Below are 15,618 nucleotides of genomic sequence, written 5' to 3'. Positions count from 1 at the left end.
GAAAATGTGGCAGGGAATCCATTCTGTGCACACAAGCTGAGATACCACCTTCTCTCTCAAGTCACCCAGGATCTTGCCTGTCTGTGATCATTTCTGCACAACACTGAGCCCATCACATCATAAGGCAACACAAATGTTACTAGAGAAGCTTTTTAGGAATCTGACTTTGGTAATGATTATCTGCAAAGATTTGTGGGTCCCTGAAAATCTTCATGAACCTATGCTTACATCTTAAAGTGTTTTAAGAGTATTTTATAGAACATCAGAGCTCTCTGGAAACATGGGGTTATAAGGCTAATATTCATGGAATATTAAAAGATTCAATTTAAGACAGAAAACATCTTGCAGTGCCAAACATGAGCACTCCACACAGAATGGGGTGTACCAAGAGGCATGGGATCTACCCTTAAGATGACCACCATCACCAACCAAACATGGAGAGAACTGAACTGTAAGGTACAGACTAATTATCTGAGCAACAACATTGATATACACAAATAGATAAAAGAACAAACAATGATTGGAGGACCAACATTTCCTTATGTAAGAATTCTAGTAGATAAATGAAGAAAAAAATGACACGTATAAAAATCACTACTGGACAAATACTCGAGCAGCAATTGTGGGAGTAAGATCCACTTAGGAATTCTTGATTCGGTGGTGGCAGTCTAATAATGCACATCCACACTGCTGCAGCTCAGTGCCCTGAGCACAGGGAGACACTCCCACTGAGGTCCGGCACGCCAAAACCATCAGTTTCTATAAAGTAAGTACACACTATGAGGTCAGAGACATGAACAGTGACGAAAGCAAACTGTCAGCCACTGAGCAGTAAATGAAAGCAAGATGATTCCAGGCTAGGACTGGACTCCCGAAGGGGAGAGGACTTGAGTGGGAAAACCTGTGCAAATCACAAGAGCTCTAGAGTTCAGTTCACAAGATTATACCAAATACTCCAGCTTTGATCTCTGGTAATGGAAAATCCAAGTTGAGATGGTAAAGGGATTCTCTACACTGATCTGTAACTCTTCTGATATGATCACAACATTCAGAAAAACATATGCGTGTGTGTGTGTGTGTGTGTGTGCGTGCGTGCGTGCGTGCGTGCGTGCGTGCGTGCGTGCGTGCGTGCGTGCGTGCGTGTACTTTTAGAAGCACTGGGGCGGGCTGAATTCAGGGCCTTGTTCTTACTGATTTGCTGTTCTGCTACATTCCCAGTCCTTGCTTTTCTGATTATTCTGTAGATAGATTCTAGAAACTTCTCTACTATGCCAGTCACAAGCTGTGATTCTCTGGTTTTCAGCCTTCTGAATAGTTATGATTACAAGTGATCCACCAGTGCATGGAGGAAAAAATAATATATTTTAAGATATAAGAAGACTCTAAACTTGCCATGTTTTTCCTTCTACCTTGGGAAAGATAACAGAATAGACATATCCTTAAAAGGGTGTTTTTAAATGAAAACATCAGATTATTAAATGAAGAAACTCACTTCACTAACATATTAAAAGTGTAAAGTGTATCAAATATGATTACTTATTAGTACAGAAGGCTGAAAAGAATCCCTAGGCAGCCCCGGCCTAACTAGATATGTTTTAAACTGCAGAGACTAACTTAAGACTTGCAGCTTTCACCTGTCTGCTGTCAAGATTATTATTCAGAAAGCGAATTGAGAGAAATTGATTCAAAAGAGCCACACGGAGGGAGCCTCTGTACATCAGCAAGTTCTGAATCCAGTAAAAAGAATCGGCAACTTGCCCATTACCATTCTGGACGAAACTGTCTACAGAAAAGCCTAGGAGGAGAGTCAGATGCACATTTATATCACTTAGCTCTATTAATCAGAACTTAAGAAATAAAATAATAAAAACCTGATTACAATCACTTTAATCTTCCACAAGTCAGCTACTTTCTTCCCTTTTTTAGGAAGGGCTATTACTTATTTCCAAATCTGAAATCCTGAGTAGATTGAGAACATGGCAGAATGTCTCCAGGACATCTTTCTGCAAATAAAGAGTTGAGAGGAACTCATAAATGGTCAGAAATAAGCTTCCTAGTGGATCAATCTCATGAAATGATTTAAAAACAGCGCACCCTTCCATCTTGTACATACACCTGCCAGACACACCTGGTTGTTGCCCAGATTTTCCGAATGTTCTTTGATGAAAGCTATTAAAAATTAAAAGTTAAATGTATCTTCTGGTAGCCAATCATAATCAAGGGAAGAAACTGTGTATAAACAAGAACACTCATTCATTTATTTCAGTCTTTCATTGTTAAGATTCATGGAATATTAAAAAATCAAAAGCAGCCCGGCACTGGTGGCTCACCTCTGTAATTCTAGCTACTCAGGAGGCTGAGATCTGAGGATCACGGTTCAAAGTCACCCGGGCAGGAAAGTCCATGAGACTCTTATCTCCAATAAAACCACTAGAAAACCGGAAGTGGCGCTGTGGCTCAAGCGGTAGAGCGCTTGCCTTGAGCTGAAGAGCTGAGGGACAGCGCCCAAGCCCAGAGTTCAAGCCCCACGACCGACCAAAAACAACAACAACAACAACAACAACAACAAAAACCCAAAAGCACAGGGGGTAAGGGTGGTACTAGGGTTAAACTCACAGGGCTTGCTCCTACTAGGTTAGTGGCCTACTTCTTGAGCTATGTTTCAACCTTTTTACTGGTTAGTTTTGAAACAAGGTCTCACTTTCTGTTCAGGCTGTGTAGACCACAATCCTCCCATTAACATGAACACTTTCTGCCATGGCTACAATTCCAATTATGCGTTCCCATGTTCAACTGTATTTTGCTTCCATTACCTCCTTTTTTTTTTTTTTTTAAATTAAGTACTGGAGTTTACAGTCAGGGCCTCAAGTTTGCTAGACAGGCATTCTACCACTTGATCACTTCTGCTAGTCTTATTTTATGGATTAATTTTTAGGTGAACAACTGTTTGCCCAGGTCAGCTGGACTGCGATCCTATTTGTGCTTCCTCATGGAGGTGTTTGCCACGGTGCCTGGCCACTGGCTGAAACAGAGTCTCACAGTCTTTTGAGCCAGGACTAGCCCCAGACTGTGATCCCTCAATCCCTGCCTCCAGTGCCTAGCCTGTTCTCTTGAAATACCCGTCTTGCAATTTTTCTCCCCCTGGCTATACTGGCACCACTATCTTCTCCATGTCCCACATGGCTGGGACTTCAGGACTGAACCTGTGCATCTGGCTTGCGAACTTCCCCATTTCTGTGTAAGTAAGCCCATCTCACCTGGAGTGTGCCTGCCAATGTCACCGGGGAGCCTGTGTGCTGTGTTCACACACAGCCAGAGTTCCTTCAGGAGCAGTTTTACTTTTCCTGTGAAAGAGCAACATATTAACATCATGCCAACTGGCTGGACTCATCTGGGTCCAAATACATTCCTGTGAAACAGCATTAATAGGGACTCACCAAACTCAGTCATTGGGCACAAGTGGCTTATAATTGATAGAAACATCTACAATGCTTTTGTTTAAAAAAAAAATCACTAAATATTGGTTTTCTTATATCTTGGAGGAGGTGGGTAGGCATAAGACTTGATCCAATCTACTTGTTGATTCTGCATTACACAAATAAATTCTTAGCCCGTGCATTTCCTGCAGAGAGCTCTGAGACAGACAGGGCCAGAGACAAGTCCGTGGTACAGCAATGTAAGAGTCTGGGGCTGCAGATACGCCACAAGAACTGAAGAGAAGTGTCCCATGGATGGAAAGGCTAAAGATCACGGCCATGCCGTAAGTAAATGGGCTGGGAAGGGGGGCCAGGGACTGTCGTAGCGACCCATGGATTCTGGGGAGCATGGGCCAGAACATGTGTATGTAGGAGCAGGTGCGTTAGACACACACACACACACACACACACACACACACACACACACACACACACACACACACACACACACACACACACACACACACACACACACACACACACACACACACACACACACGTGCGAAAACAAACAGAAGCACATGCTTTCATACATAAAACCTTTGAAATCTGTATCCATCTTCAAAGGTATCTATTTTCCTAAAATAGGAAGAACCACGATTCAAGCTGAAAGGTCAAGAGAAGTACAACACGATTTGCTCTAATGAAATTCTAAGATTATAAGTCTAAGATTTTAAAGCTTTTAAATTTAGTTAGTACACAAATTCCAAACATACCTTCAAAACCAGAAAATAATCATAAAAATATACATAACAACAGCTTATGGTAAAGTATGCATAGAAAAGCAACCAAACTAATTAAAATTCAACTAAAAATAAAGTATTAGGTAATTTCAGACCATGTCAAGGTTTCAAGTTCCTTAAACTTAAGCTTCTAAATTTGAACATTTGTTGAAAGCAGCAAAAGTTTTCAGCCAGTTCAGAGACGAAAAGACTAATCTCTTACACCAAAATAATTATTCCCAGGAATCAATTACAGGTTTTAAGATAGTCTTACTTAAAATGGCAAACTAAGTCACTCCAGAAGTGAAGTCCACAAAAAGGGGATAGGAAACACGGGGACAGTTACTGAATGAGTCTAAGCAGCCTCTCCTGTTGCGCAGTCCACCTGGCACTTCTGTGTGTGAGGTTCCAAGATTTTGAATTCCAAAATTCCACGACTGAGCAGCTTATCTACATTGTGATTTAACCTACCCAAAGCTTCCAAACACTGTAATCCCTTTTGCTTAAATGACCTGACCAGGATCCCTGCTTATTACGTATACCCAAAGCAGCAAACAGGGAACCTTAAAAAAAAAGAAAAAAAGTTACTTTTCCATTCTCATGGAGACTAATAACCAGCCTTATGGCTTCTAAAAGACCACCTACTCGTTACATCTAGTCTGACGCCCCACACCAAGCTATCCATCCCCGACACAGCAAACAAACAAACAAACAAACAAAAAAACCCTGAATGGGTTCAGTACTTGGTTGTGAAGGTAAAACCTCTCAGTCAACCACTATCATACAACTTTTAACTTCATTTAAAGCTTCCATTATCAACATTTAAGGCACTTATGATTACTTCGGGGCCTTTCCTCTCCACTGCACTATCAACTTCCTTATCAATAACACATTTGTTTAGTGATGAAAGATGTATAACTATGGTATGAAAGCAGGAGGCCCAACTGAGTTTTTTCCTCTTATTATTCTGAACCTCTATTTTCCTGATAAATCTTCACCAACTGTTTGCCCTTCTACTGGGATTTCCAGTGAGACTATCTCGTCACAGCTATGTTCAAGCAAGAGGGGCATGTAATACTGTGGGGAATACTCTGAGGAAATGCAATACTGTGTTCAGGTCTTCCTTTTGCATCTTCAGCACATTTTGGCTTCCCTCCTAGGGGCACTGCAAGCTGTCTGGGCCTTCTCCTAGAAACTTAATGCTCCAATAACCACTGGAGAATGGTCATGTCTGAAACGGCATGCGGTACACAGGCATGCACACAGGAAACACATGTGCTGTGGCACATCTGATGCTGTTTCCAGCGGAGTCTTTTGGGCAGAGTGAATAATGGCGACTTGGCCTCTGACTTGGTATTTGCAGTGCCTAAGCATGCATTTATGCATAAAGGATGGTAGTAACTAAAACCGTCCCTGCCTTGTTTCTGAGAGCAAGCCCTCATCATTCTCAAGGTTACACTCTTTCATCTCATCACATCATTATTTCTTAGTTAGAAACAGGTGTTGAACTGAGACAAACAATACTCTTTGAATCAGTTCTCATGTTCCTGAGAATTACCACAATTCGTATTTTAAATGCAATTTAATCACTTTATATTTTAAATAGTTCATGCTTAGGTGTTGTAACAGAGGGGTCTGAAAAAGGTAGCTGCACATTACTCTCATTTTCTGTAACATGATTTAGAACTTCTGCAGCTGTACCAGAGTGGCCCTCGTTTGGTTTTGCTGCAGTGTTGGGAGCCTAAGCAAACAGAATGAACACATTCCAAGTTTTCTTTTTAAGTTCTAAACCAGTAAACGAATACTGAAGAAAGGCTTCAGAACGATCCCCCATAAATCACATGATCTATTACAACATCAGAACTTTATTCTTACAAAATTTTCTTCTGAGTTATTTTCTGTTCAAAATCCAACAACTATTCTGAGTCTATGTGAGTATGTTCTAGATTAACAGCCTGTCATCTGAAGGTGGCGCTTGTGGGTGGCTGGCATGGGAATCTCCAGGAGTGCTCTGGGGGCACCAGGCTGCGGCACCACGGCTCAGCACTGCTGCCAGAGGGCTGGGAAGATGCTGCACAGTCTCGCAGCTTTGCTTTCCTACCTCCCTAACTTAGGGAAGTAGAGAGGAGGGTTTTATTATTACCTCATCATATTTGAGATTTTTGTTGTACATTAGGCAAAAATTATATGCATTTGAAAACATCTTAAAGACTTCATTTCTAAACATGTCCCAGGCAACTGTGAACTGTGGATCCAGTTCTAGCTCTTAATTCTTCCCCATTTCTAAAAACACTGGCATTCTTTGTGAAGAAATGGTCCATTTTCACCCTCGGATGATCAAGAGGTTTTGTTTGGCATGGTTTCATGTGCTTCGTTCATGAATTGTAACTTTCAACCTCAACATTCTCTTTGAGATGACCTGTACTCTCTTCAGCAACAAATGCTCCTCTGAGATCAGAGGGCATCATCCTCTAAATCCCAGAGCACAGATTGGGATGAGGAGAGAGAACGATACCCACCCAAAACCAAGTTGCCCTCACATTTTCCATATACCTTTTCTGTCCATGTAAAGGTGTGTCTGGGCTTGAAAATCACTAAGAGTGTTATGTGCCTTCTTGTTCTCACTTTACCACTGCTGGAATATGCTGACCTACTCTTCCCCAGTCCTGCTGCTTCACTTGGTTTTAGGTCATGTCACAGGTAAGTACAGAAGAAAAAAAACTTGTGTGACATACTCTCACCTTTTAATCAGTCATCTGGGAACTGCTGCTGTGCTGCCCTGCCCACACCTGTCCCTGACCCGGAAGTGCTAGTGTGCTGCCCTGCCCACACTGCCCCCTGACCCGGAAGTGCTGCTGTGCTGCCCTGAACACATCTGCCCCGTGACCCGGAAGTGCTGCTGTCCTGCCCTATATACCTGCCCCAAACTGGAAGTGCTGGTGTGCTGCCCTGCCCACACCTGCCCCTGACCTGGAAGTGCTGGTGTGCTGCCCTGCACACATCTGCCCCTGACCTGGAAGTGCTGGTGTATTGCCCTGCCCACACCTGCCCCTGACCTGGAAGTGCTGGTGTGCTGCCCTGCCCACACCTGCCCCTGACCCGGAAGTGCTGGTGTGCTGCCCTGCCCACATACACCACCCACATACACCTGCCCACATACGCCCTGCATTCACCAGCTATCTGACCTGGGACCTTGCTTGGTGAGGGGTGCCACTTCCTTTGCAGTTGTTACTACCTGATTTCTATCTTCCTCATTAATTTCCTCTACTGATGGCTCGCTTCGAACTATCCAGGAAAGCTGCTTACTTATTTGAAAGTTTCTCTATAGGTAGGCTGAGCTTGTATAATGATTTCCCTGCCTGAGTCTTCCCAGTGCTGGGATTATAGGTGGTCACCACCTTGTCATCTGGAGAGTGATTTGTTATTTGGGTCATTTTTCTTGGGATTTGAAAGGAAAGTCAACTCAATACTCCTCAGTGCCAAATTTGCTCATTTCTTTCAAAGTCAAGCAGTAACAGGAAAAAGCATTAAGGATACAGTTTAGAGTTGAGAATTAAATGTGTCAAGTCTAGAGCTGACTTCGTGTATTTATTTTCTTGAAAAATCAAATATACAAGACAATATTCATGCCATCATCATTCATTTCACTTGAGACAACAAGTTCATTGAAAAGGTAAAGGACCCTGCTTTAAACAGTGAGACCTAAAGCAATTCTGCTGCTCTTGTGAGAAAAGCTAAGCTAACTGTGGACTGCTATCTGGAAAGTGAAGTACTACCAAGGGTCCTCTTCCTCCGGGGACCACAGATTGTCAGCCTCCCTTCCTACAGACACTAAAAAGATGGCTGTGGTATGACCATCAGTGTCAGTGGCACCGACAATACCAGTGCCTCACCTCGAGGAGTGGAAACTAGCGAAAGTCCTAATCCAAGAAAAACACAAGCTTATTTTATCTCAATTAAGAAAAACTATCTCTCTAAATTCAAGGAGGAAAAAAAGGGCAACTAACTTCTCAAGATATACTACATACTTGGACCAAAAAACACTTAAGGGTTTTAATCATATATGCTTGAAAAAAAGCACTTAGCTAGGTGAAAATATCATCATTTGCTAGTGAAGCATTTCAATTTTGTGCCCCTAAAAAAAATTCAAGTTCATAATTACCATTTCTAAAGTGGAAAGCAAAAAAAGCAAATGGCCAAGGGTCAAACAAGCACCAAATGAAGGCCACAGTCTCCCACTGTGATCCGTAAGGATCTCCAAGTACCATCACTGTCACTGTCATTCAATAACAGGAGAGTACTTACTTCCCTGGCTCCAAGATTTCTAGTTTATTTTTCTCAGACCTCCCTAGAACTTTTAAAATACACTGTAGGCCTTTGATTCTAGTTTTCCTGACTTTTAACATTGCTTATAAATTAGGCATTGAGGAAATTTGATTTAAATTAGTGTAATAAAATGTAACCTACAGAGACAATCTATTCTTATTGAAAGGTCTGAAAATTATCTCTACTTTTCCTTTCCCAAACAAACTACATTCTTTTGTGAACTCTTTAGTTCACTGTAATAATAATACAGTGAATTTCTGTGTTTGTGTATATAAAATAAAACGCACATGAAATTAGCACACAAAAACATATATGACTTCATCTAACATGAAAGATCTATCGAGCTCTGGCATTTTCAGTCATGCAAAAGAACAATAAACAGACTCCAAGACCACTAAACATAGCAAATAAAAGTTCAAATATACTCACTCTTATCTATGCTTCCATATGAATCACTTGAAATTTGTGTTCCAATATGTCTCAACCCTAAAAACATGTGGAGGAAAATAGTTTAAAAACACTGCAGAATGAAACAGAAATGTTTAGTGAGCTTTGAAGGAATACTTACCCTTTTCATTTTTCTGTTTAGAAAACTCATCAAGCCTTTCCTGTGGGAGAAGGAGGAAACAGAGGCTGAATGTTTAATTCTGGACAACTGAGTACAGACATGGGCCCAAACACAAGCCAGGTGCACCTTAGCAGGTCGCCGGGACTATGGCAATGAAGCAGCCTGGCTCTGGTATTCACAACATAGAGAAACTCCAGGAGTACAGAGGACAGGAATTTCACTGGTGGGTGCTGGTTTATGTAATACCTGGGTCTTCTTAAATTCCTTCTCCAGTATCTTCTTTTCAATTCTTAGTTGCTTGAAGTCTTGAGTTTGCTTGACAGCAGCCTCTGTATTTAAAAAGTGCATTAGGCAACAGGAAAATAAAGTGGTAACTTTACTACAGGGTTAATGGACTACTCAAAATCTATTCTACAAATTTCTCTCATCCTCCCCCCTCCCCCACCCCAGCTCAGTTCTGGGGCCTGAACCCAGGACCTTGAACTTGCAAGACAGGCACTCTACCACTTGAGGCAAACCTCCAGTCCCTTTTAGAAACTCTTGGCTATTTCTGAGATAAGGTCTCTTTATGCCTAGGCAACCTGGGTGCATTCTTCCTTCCTGTCCTTCCCTGTATTGCTAAGGACTGCAAGTATTTCACTAAAGTTAAATGTAGGAAAGCCTTTTGTTTTACATAAAACTGTGTATTAATTATGATATTGAGGGAGACCATATTTTTTTTCCCTAAACCAACCAAAGCAATTTCAATCCCTCCCACTCACAAGAAACCACATTTAAGGGGAAGATGGTGTTTGATCTCTGGGTTTTCTGAATTCAATAACCAGCAATAATCTCGGATGTTAGAATAGCAATCGGGTCCCAGGATTAGTTAGTTAGACCCAATCACACTAACTGGTAATCAGGAGACAACCTTCTTAATGCTACCGTAGCTATTGCTACCTATTCCTGGAATTCCCTGCCTCGTGCTTTGATTAGAGATGGACTCATTAAGTACTTTTATCGTCTGGATCATTAGCAAACTGTGTATTCCAATTGTGGTCCCAAGTACCAGAGTGTGCACACTTCCAAGAATCTGATCCGTGCCAACTTCACATAGGGGTCTGTTCAGATACAAAGCTGGGGAAAAGGAGACCCCAGTGCTGCAGTAACTCACTCCTCTAATGTGCAAGTATTTGTTGGACAACAATTATTAGGCCATATCATCTTCTGGGAAAAAATACGTTATGTGAAAACAAAGGCTACATCTTGCTTCATAGAACAGCTCTTCTCCAAGGTGCACAGGCATTACGGATCTCTAACAGTATTTCCTTAAAAACAAACCTGCACATACAAGCAGAAGGCAAGACCTAGAGCACTGGAATGTTGTTCTTTATGTCTTCTGTCCATGTCTGTGCAAGGATGATGTTGGAACATTTCTAGAGTTGCAGTCAAACATATAGCTGACTCTAGATAAATGAGTGGCTGGGAATGCTTTCAGGAATGACCCCTCTGTAGACCCTACCCCAACCACCCTGAAGCTCACGCTCCACACTACAGACGCCATGTCTGGAGCTGGGCACAATTAACGTGAGGCAGATGAGGTAACTGCTGAGGTCCACAGGAATTAAAGGAAGATGCGTGCACAGTGGGAATGCCAACCCCACCTCCTGCTACTGGATGTTCTGTCCAGGTGCAACCACACCGTGACTGATGGCAAATAAAAAGCAAACAAAACAACTTTGAGTCTGTGAACTGAGGATGAGGTATATTTCTGGGGTCCTTCTACACTCTGCCTACTTGTTGAGGCTAGAAGCCCCTAGCAAAAGGTTGTGAAGGGGAGAAGACGGGATGTCAGACAACTCCCAATAAAAAAAAAAATCATAAAAAGTTCTCTACCGGTGTCTTTGACACTAAAAGTAGTCATTTTTTATACTAAAAATAATACTCTTTCTAGTATCATTTACTAAGAAAATATGAAGTTCTCAATATGATTCAATCCAAGTTAAACCATTTTCAATAATTCCTGCTTTTCCCCTCTGTGGCACTCACGCTCACCAGGCAAGCACACTACTGCTCAGATCCTTTTTCACACTAACTATTTCCTTATCTGTGTGTGCGTGCACACATGCGTGTTGGTACCCAGGGCTCTGGTTCTCACTCAGCTTTCTGCTGACAGCTGAAGTTCTACCACAGGAGCCACTGCCCCATCTCCAGTTCTGTGCTAGTTAACTGGATAGCAGAGTCTCATGGACTTTCCTGCTGAGACCAGCTCCAAGCCATGATCCTCAGCTCTCAGCCTCCTGTGTAGTTAAGATAACAGGCACAAAATGCTAGTGTGCAGCTTGCCCCAGTTCTATCTGAAACACGGTCTCAGTTCCGTGCTCCTGAACTATATCCCCTTTTTTTTTCATTCCCCACAACAGCTGAGACAACAGGAGTGTATCATTCTATCTTTTGATAAGACATTCTCACAGTTATGCCCAGGCTGGCCTAGAACCCTGATCTTCCTGATCTCAACCTCCCAAGCAGAGTCACAGGCACGAGCCCCTGGTACTCAGATAATTACTGCTTTTTTAATAGCATAAGAATTGTCTGTTACTCTTCTGAGAACAATAAGCTTTCTGAGACTATCTTCCATCTCCATGTACTGATCTGACAACAGAGAGCAGGGGAATGTACATACCTGCTTCCTCACAGATTCTTGGATACAGTTGTGCTGGTCTGTATCATCAAAATCCACAAACTCAACCATTTGGGCAAGCTCTACAACCTTTGTCACCAAGGATTTGTATGGCCAAGGGTTTTCATTGACCCAGTAGGAATAGCGCTACTTACCTTCCAGCTTCTTCACTTTAGCTTCTAGCTTCTTCTTCCTAGTAATCAAATGTTGTAAGTTAAATGGCAAACAAAGCATAACAAAAACATGTACTATAATTCTTAATTCTAATTAGGAAGATTTGTATAACAAAATTTTAATCATAACTAGTATCACATGTGACTGTCTAGCATTGCCATCAAGTCTTTGGAGAGTAGAATAAGCCAAGACAGAATGCTGTACAACACTGTGCCACTTTGAGGGCACAATTTCTAAAATGGCTTTAAAACATTCCGTTAGCATATGAAATGTGCACTATATGGACCTACCCCAGGCTTTGCCAGAAACACATCTGTGACAGCCCCACAAGCTCGGTCATCTGTTTAAGATGGATTTCTGAGCTCAGGGAAATCAGGTAACTCACTAAGAAAGAACTGCATAACTGTCCCATTACCTCATAGTAAACTGTGTGTGTACAGCTTGAGGTCTGCCACATAAATAACGTGGACATGATATCAAATCTCAAAACAAGAAGAAGATGCTCTCCATAGCCCTTTCATTCCTGGTAACAAAGTTACCCATTCCACAGATGCGATCCTGTGACAGATGACATCTGTTATATAGTAGTACACAGGAAGGGGCCCAGAACTGTGTCTTACATCTTTAAATAGGTCTGACTCATGTCCTTAGGTGGAAATTAAAGGTGTAAGATTAGCTTAGGATCACACAGTTCATTATGGTCAACAGAACTAAAGACAGAGAAAAAGTAGAAATACTATTGGTTATAGGTTATCTTGTTTCAAAAATGAAACTAGTTATATAGTAATTTAAAAATTACTTACTGGGCATCGCTTTTTAAGCATTCTTCTTTCACACGAGCATATTCCTGGTGAGAAGCCTGATATAACTTTAGAGAACTCTTAAAAAAAAAAGATTGTCCAAGTTAAAGTCACTGACCTTGATAAGCTGTTTTATTAGTATAAAATTAACTAAAGAAATATCTATTTGGCAAGAAACCAAAGTACAACTTACTGAACATTTTCATGAATGTAACCAGATTCGTGACAGATGGATCTAACATAATGTATAATATAACCAAACACAGCTATAAAACTTAAAACAATATACTATTTTAAGTCAATTTGAAATTGTCATTATAATTGGTCTGAGTATCAAATAATCCACACTTTTACCATCACCAATTAAAATTCAATATAACCGGAAGAAAGAGCATAGAATTAGTGGTCAGAACTAACACTCTCGAACTGGAAAATCATGAAGTGCAACAGAAGCTGGGTAAAATGTGTGGGGTCCACAGCTAGTCGGTCCCACAGGCTGGGAAAGCCCCGGCTGGTGAGCCTCAGAGGACAGCCGAGGTGACTCGCAGCACGCACTGGACTACTATCGAACCTCAACCATTTATCACCCACATGAGGCGTATGACATTTTGACAGGATGACTTATTCTTTCAAAGACGCTCTCACTGAGCCTAATTAGGGTTTATCATTGAACCACTGAAGTCTTTCTCAATGTTCACATTTTCTCTCTACTATTGCTAAAGAGCTTATATGAAGGACGGATAGAACTGAAAGTCATGATCATTTCAGTTCAACTTTCACTGCATAATTCAACAAACCGAGTCTGTCTATGATAATAAGAAAACAAGCCAGGTGCCGGTGGCTCATGCCTATAATCCCAGCTATTCAGGAGGCTGAGATGTGAGGATCACGGTTCAAAAACAGCATGGGCAAAGAAAGTCTACGAGACTCTTGTGTCCAATAAACTATGTAGAAAAAAGTCAGAAGCAGAGTTGTGGCTCAAGGGATAGAATGCTAGACTTGAGCACAGAGGCTCAGGGACAGCACCTACGCCCTGAGGTTCAAGCCCTAGAACTGGCAAACAACTGTTTGGGCACACAAGACTTCATACTGATAATAGCCAATGTGAGGAAGACCAGGAAGTCCAAATACTTTGTGGAAAGCCCAACAGAGCAGGCTGGGAGGCATGAGTTAGGCTAGGCAAGCTAAGTAAGTAACCTTTCTGTGCAAATCCTACCCCTATGATTTCACAGTTATCTAGGAAAGCAATGAACTCCCTTCGAAGAGTTCTATAAAAGAGGTGGAGAATCGTTCGTCTGCTAAGGACTTGTGGATATTTACATCGTTCTTGGCCATATAAAGCTGCCAATATAGGCAGACGATCACAGCAGAAAACGTGTCTGTCCTATCAGTTATCAAGTGATTGTGCACGCTTTTCACAGGCCGTGGGACAAACGTTCCCAACCTGGACACAGAAGAAAGTCAGTCAAAACTGATACAGAAAAAGCAACTGCACAGCACGTTAATCTCTTTTCCAGGCACTAAATACTGGAAAGAAAATTAACCTTATTTATTACAGAATAAATTTATCAAAATTTTATAGGCAAAGTAGTGTCTTCACCTAATACCACCTATCAAAAAAAATCAATGAAAGGACATGACATGAACTTAACTTGAGCACTTACCTATAAGAGCAAGGGATATGTTATTTAAAGACTCGTATTTTTATGCTTTTCATGGACAATGAGAAACTATAAAGGATCAAATAAACCAATTGTTTAAAACATTGGTTCATGAATGAGGACAGTAGTTCCTCAAAGGACATTTGTATTTAGGTTAGAGCAAAGACTCTGATGTTTCACTACCAGACCAGAATTACTAAAGGAATCAAATGCATTCTACACTGTCAAATACCATCACTCTCTACCTCTATTGTCTGGAGTTTTGTTTGGTATTTCCCATGTAAGGCAAGGAAAATGTGACAAAAGGCATAAAACATCACAGCTACTAATCCTCCCCCAAACTATGATCACAGTATTAGAGAGCTAATAATCACTGTCAAGCCAATTATCAACTCCTCCCAGGTTCCCTACACACAGTGATAGAGTTAGAGAGTTCTAATGAACACTTATCTCCTTTGTTAACATGTTAAAAGCCCCTGTGATTCAATCCCAGTGTGTGTGGAGTGACTCTCATTTACTGATAATAGACTCTTAAGAAAACGATGCCTGGTACCTTCTTCTCTTCTAGCTCTGCTTTCAATGACCCCAACTCTTCCTGGCATTTCTGCAGAGGAGAAATCTTCTGGAGCATCTGCTCCACTTGGTGATGTAGAGTACTGTTCTCTCTACAAATGGACAACACAGTATTAACACCCTTATGTAAAAGTCCCCACAGTGAGTAATTAAAAATATACACTGGTATGCTGATGCCTCAAGGTCTGATGGCTCAAACCTTTAATCCTAGCTAGTTAGGAGGCCAAGATGTGATAACTGCCAATCTAAGAAATTCTGCCAGAGCAAAAAAACCCCATGAGACTCTCATCTCTAATTAACCAACAAAAACAAAACAAAACAAAACAACCTAAGTAGAGCTATGGCTCAAGTGATAAAGTACCACCCTGTGTAACAAAACTAAGGATCAGCACCTACATCCTGGGTTCAAGTCCTACTTCTGGCATCAAAAACAAACAACAATAGCAACAACAAAAAATACACACACACACACACACACACACACACACACACACACACGTGCGCGCGAGCAATGTGAGATTAACAACTTGGAACAAAAAAGAATTAAAATTTTTTCTTTTGAAATTCATTCCTTCTACTTACATTAAAAAATTTCTTCATGATTTTAGTTCTTCTACATAATAGACTAAGCAAATCAAAAAGCATCCTGAAAACAAATA

General features: G+C 41.3%; 1 protein-coding gene across 2 annotated transcripts in view; it reads right to left on the bottom strand.

Moving 5' to 3' along the window:
• LOC138826713 (little elongation complex subunit 1-like) overlaps window positions 1-15,618 on the bottom strand; it is a 49,724-nt gene that overhangs the window by 19,923 nt on the left and 14,183 nt on the right. The window contains exons 5-11 of one of the 2 annotated variants that reach the window (XM_070021962.1): window positions 14,940-15,051; window positions 12,729-12,805; window positions 11,907-11,944; window positions 9,339-9,421; window positions 9,093-9,132; window positions 8,954-9,010; window positions 3,258-3,344 (exon numbers count right to left, since the gene is read on the bottom strand). In XM_070021962.1, coding sequence (XP_069878063.1) covers window positions 3,258-3,344; window positions 8,954-9,010; window positions 9,093-9,132; window positions 9,339-9,421; window positions 11,907-11,944; window positions 12,729-12,805; window positions 14,940-15,051 — 494 coding nt within the window. Of the gene's footprint in view, window positions 1-1,871; window positions 1,986-3,257; window positions 3,345-8,953; window positions 9,011-9,092; window positions 9,133-9,338; window positions 9,422-11,906; window positions 11,945-12,728; window positions 12,806-14,939; window positions 15,052-15,618 lie in introns of those variants that run through there. The other variant, XM_070021963.1, reaches the window with a different exon arrangement.

The sequence above is a fragment of the Dipodomys merriami genome, unplaced genomic scaffold (genome assembly GCF_024711535.1).
Source record: "Dipodomys merriami isolate MVZ:Mamm:240054 unplaced genomic scaffold, mDipMer1.0.p SCAF_1487, whole genome shotgun sequence".
Lineage (NCBI taxonomy): Eukaryota > Metazoa > Chordata > Mammalia > Rodentia > Heteromyidae > Dipodomys > Dipodomys merriami.
Note: the sequence above shows the minus strand (reverse complement) of the source record. Positions and strands in the feature narration are given on the sequence as shown.